Genomic DNA, 5,000 nt, shown 5'->3' on the forward strand with positions numbered 1-5,000 from the left:
GGTATCCGGACTAACCGTGCCAAGCAACTCGCAGGTGACCTTGACGAACACAAATTTCTTTGCAAGTCACTGTCCTGGTTTAGAGGAAAGCACTCAACCACGAACTATCCGTTCAAAAAGGTGGTAAATAGAGGTTTTCGAAAAAGAGATATATACACCTGTTTACAACAAAATAGCTCATACATTATTATCACATGGAGTGGTCTGTTACAACAAGACCAGGATGGACCACAGCACCTACAACATGGTTCTGCCTTGATAATTACGTCCTGCTTGCGCATTCTCGGAAGCAACGGATGTGTCTTTCCCTTTCTGTCGAAATGCATTAGCTCCTAGCTATTTCTCACCGTACTTTATAAGGTTTTCTGACATTTATTATTTATTTTTAAAAGTATTAGTATGCTAAATTTAACCAATCATAACGTAAGCCCTATGGCCATGAGTAAGTGAAAAAAGTGCTATATAATATAGCTTACACTATCAACTGGCCAATGCCCCTCTACATAATAACGACATTCACTATAAACCCTTTACGACTTTCTCACAATTCAAAATACAGTTGTTGTTATTATCAAATTAACATAACTGAAAAGAAGCAACCCAACTTTCTCCTTCTCTGAGAGACGAGCCCATTAGGCAGGAACAATTCGAGCAGCGGAGGCCAGAAAGTTACTTCTCAGGGCACAATTTATAGCACAATGAAGAAAAAAGTGACTTATATCTTCAATACTTTGTCCACACAAGCAGACAGGAGAAAATTTGACCGCAATTCTATATGAGTAATAGTTCAAGGCACAAGCGTCCAAACGCATACATGTATGAATGGACAGCTCCCTCTTAAATGTTCCTATACTGTCGCGTGACCTAAGTTGAGCATTAATATTGCTCCATTCTTTGGTTGTTGATGGTGAGAAGGATAGTTTGAAACGTTCTGTTCGAGTTGGAAAGATAGCGAAATTCAGAGCAGACCTTAAGGAAAGTTGAGTTCGCTCGCAAACTCTTGTAGGCAATAGATCTACTTGGTAGGAAGGAGTGAGATTATGAACAATCTTATAATAAAGTAATGATTTGTGAATCAAACGCCTAACCCTATTGTGCTTTTCACAGCATCTGTTACAATTTTATTAGATTGATATTGGACAAATTCGATAAGGTCGCTCTGAAGTCCTGGCCAAAGTATCGAACAAAGTTGGAGTCAACGCTCCAACTTTATTCGATCCGAAATGATATATGAAATGAATCATAGACATATACTGAAATGCGGATATGAAATGAAGTAAAGCTATGATCCTCGCAGTTATGGACGCATTTTCAGCAATTGCGAAGAGAAGCCTGAAAAATTCAGGACTTCAACAGGGTTTGAGCCCGTGACTTCGCGATACCGGTGCGACGCTATCGCGACTGTTTGGCCGCCCATGTTGGAAGATGTTCGTCCAACATTTTTTGTCTGATCAAGCGTTCGATTGAGTTTGCTTTGATTAACATTACGCCCGACAATTCTGCTCGACGCAACAATAGGGCCGTTTATACGAGGGAAAATATTTTTTTCTCTCGTATAAACGGCCCTAATGTTGCGCACCGGTGGCTCAGTTGGTTGAGCACCGGGCTGTCACGCGGGAGGTCGTGAGTTCAACTCCGGCCGGATCAACACTCAGGGTCTTTAAGGTTACTTCCCACCTTCGCGGGTGCCCTTCGCCAAAAACATTGTACGCGCGCCAGTTTAAATAAAACCCCAACAAACTATATATCATTAGAAAGGTAATAAATGTACTTGACGAAAAAAATACAATTTTAGCGAAGTTTTCTTTCAGGAAGTGTCACAGGATGGTAAGACCTGAAACGACCGAGGGTTCTTCTATTGAATTTATCGGCTATCGCATTCCAAAGTACGAGCAAAATGGCTGCACAGTCTTATTCACAAGGCATCAATCAACAAAAGTGTGTCGGGATTTTTCGATATTCTGATTGGTTGTCTAGATATCCACATCTAAAGTTGGAGTAGCTAAAAATGTGCGAGACGTGTTGCGTAAATGGACGCCACGCGAAAAATATGTTAAACATCAAAATTTCCCGACATACTTTTGTTTGTCATTATATATGGAATGTTCTGGCGAAATTTCACGACAATCCGCCAAATCTGCAAGCATGAATATGTCTGCATGCACTATTTTTAATTAACAAAACAAAGGACCAAACCTCCTGAGTATTATCACATGACCTGTATTGCGAAAACAAAATTTACAAGCGAAAAAGGTCTATTTTGTGTCGCACGAGGCAGAATCCTTTGCGCAACGAGAATGTGACGTCATAACTGCCCGCCCAATAGAAAGCCCAAAAAACCCTCAGAGCTTTTGCTAGCGTTCAGAGGAAACCCACGAAATTAGGAAGCGTTCTCCTTCGTCGAACGCAATAAAAAATAATAATAATAATACAATTATTATTATTATTATTATTATTATTATTATTATTATTATTATTATTATTATTAATGATTTTGATTAATGATTATTATTAATGATTTTGAGAAATGACTCGGCGACCTCATGGCGCCATTATCAGGGAGTTGGAAATGAATATGCGAGTTCATAAAAGATATAAAATCCTCCAGATTTGCATAAGTAAAAAAGAGCTAGGCAATAACTTAAGCACGGATTGAATCTGTTTGCCAGTTCAGCCGTGGTCTTAATTGTTTGATGTAAAGCACTTTGTTAACGAGACAGTCCAATTTGTTCATGCATTTCTTCAACACTCTAAAGCAGCTGAAGAGGTCCTCAGGGAAAGCACCCGCGTGGTCTTGATCATAATGCTTAAGTACAGAAGGTCACGTTCAGACCACGGCTGAACGTGCAAACAGATTCAATCCGTGCATAAGTCTTTGCTCATGTTTTCACGACAGCCGTTGTTTCGCTTAACATTCCTGAAAATAGTTTGTTTGCAGATACATGTTTTCACGGGTAAGATTCAACGAGAAAGGAGCACGTGCCAATGCAATAATAAAAATAAGAGAAGTAGCACGCCTGTTGTATTTCTGATTTCAATAACCGCAAGCGACTCCTCATTGGCCGAAAGTAACTGCCAACTCGCTCAAGCTACCTTGGTTTGGGTGCTTAAAGTTAATGAGAATTCTATTGAAATTTGCCTACTCGCTTAACTTTAAGCTTAACTTAACTTTAAGTTGGGAAAGGAACTGTTTGCACGGAATTTTCGGTTGTCATTCGCTAAGCGACCTGAGAAATCGCTTGTGAAAACATAGCGTTGTTCTAGCTCATTTTCACTTATGCAAATTTGGAGTATTTTACATCTTTTATGAACTTCATGGGGTCGCCGAAACGTCTGAAATTTAACTAATATCGCTAGTTTTTACAAGTCTATTATTATTATTATTATTATTATTATTATTATTACCATTATTATTATTATCATTATCATCACCATCATCATCATCATCATCATCATCATCATCATTATTATTATTATTATTATTATAATAGTAATTATAGTAATAATAATATTATTACTATAATTACTATTATTACTATTATAGTGATGTTTCTCTTGATGTCACCCATTGTTATTAATATGCCAACCAGAACCTATTTGGTTGCTGAAACAATGACTTCTTTTGTTCCGTGGCTGGCAAATTTGAATATCAAAGGAAATGTGACGTCAATGTTTGTAAACAAGAAATATCGCCATTGGTTGGATTACCTGGTTTTTGCTTCACTCCATACACCTCTGTCCTCATACAATCACCTATGTTGTAGTCCTTCACCACCAAACGTAGCCACCTTGTTATTAATACATTCCTTAGAACATTTTTCTTTGCTGTATTCGCGTCATTATTTCCATCGAAAATCTAAAATGCAGGGAAAAAATAAAATATTTCTGCTTTTTGATAGTAATTAAATTAGTCTACCAATGTCTCTTTAAATGAGAGAATGAATGAATGTTTATTTGCCAAACAATTAATAATATTAAGAAGATAATCAATAATAAGATTAAAGTCATAAATAAAAAACAAAGAAACCACCGGACTTATAAGAGGGGCCTCCTCATATGCCTATCATTAATCTAAATAATCTCACGCAATGCTTGAGCGGCATAAGTAATTAACTCAGTTTTTTTTAAAGAAACCCTTACAAATTTTTCTTAAGGTTAAGATAACTAAATTAATTAATAATTGATCTAGGAAGAGAGTTCCAGATTTATGGGCCTTGATAAAGAATTGTAAAGTGTTTGATGTTAGTGCGACAAAAATGTTGCCGATAATTGTTGGGTACTCTAGTAGTAACTACCGTAATTGCGCACTTGGCGGCTTGTTTCAAATAAATTTAAAAACATCGGAGGCAATAACTGATTGTGATAATAAGACATGAACTTAGGAAGTTTGAAATGAATTCATTGAAAAATGTCTGTGATGCCTGGAAATCTGAATTTGGTATTCCTTGCACAGCACGCTTTTGCAAGTAGAATATTCTATTTAAATCGGAGACGTATGTAGAAGACCAAATGGAATTACAATAAGTGATATAAGGATAAATTAGTGAGTAGTACAAGGCTAGCTTGGTTCATGAAGAAAGGTAGAATCGAGATCTAAATATAATACCAACGGATTTTGCGATTTGCTTTGATAAAAAGCTTATGTGACGCTTCCAAGTAAGATGCTCATCAAGCTAGACACCCATAAATTTGTTACGTTTGTTTGTTTTAGTAATGGAATTCCAAAGAAAATGTTAAAATCATCTTTAGCGATTCTCTGTCTTGGTTTAGAGATAACATAATTTGTCTTTTTAATATATATTAACTGAGAGCTTGTTATATTTCAACCACATATCATAATTGCGCAGCTCGTCATTTAATACTGTATTGCACCCTTTTTGGGTTTGAATGTGAATAAAAAATACTGGTGTCATCAGCAAAAAGTAAAGGCTGAGTTAATTGAGAACCATAGGGGAGATCGTCAATATATAATAAGAAAAATAGTGGACCTAAAACGGAAC

General features: G+C 36.7%; 1 protein-coding gene across 1 annotated transcript in view; it reads right to left on the bottom strand.

Moving 5' to 3' along the window:
* LOC137989342 (neuropilin-2-like) overlaps positions 1 to 5,000 on the bottom strand; it is a 113,806-nt gene that overhangs the window by 70,614 nt on the left and 38,192 nt on the right. The window contains exon 3 of the mRNA XM_068835165.1: positions 3,709 to 3,856. Within this exon, the coding sequence (XP_068691266.1) occupies positions 3,709 to 3,856 (148 nt within the window). The remainder of the gene's footprint in view (positions 1 to 3,708; positions 3,857 to 5,000) is intronic.

The sequence above is a fragment of the Montipora foliosa genome, unplaced genomic scaffold (assembly GCF_036669935.1).
Source record: "Montipora foliosa isolate CH-2021 unplaced genomic scaffold, ASM3666993v2 scaffold_455, whole genome shotgun sequence".
Taxonomy (NCBI): Eukaryota; Metazoa; Cnidaria; class Anthozoa; order Scleractinia; family Acroporidae; genus Montipora; species Montipora foliosa.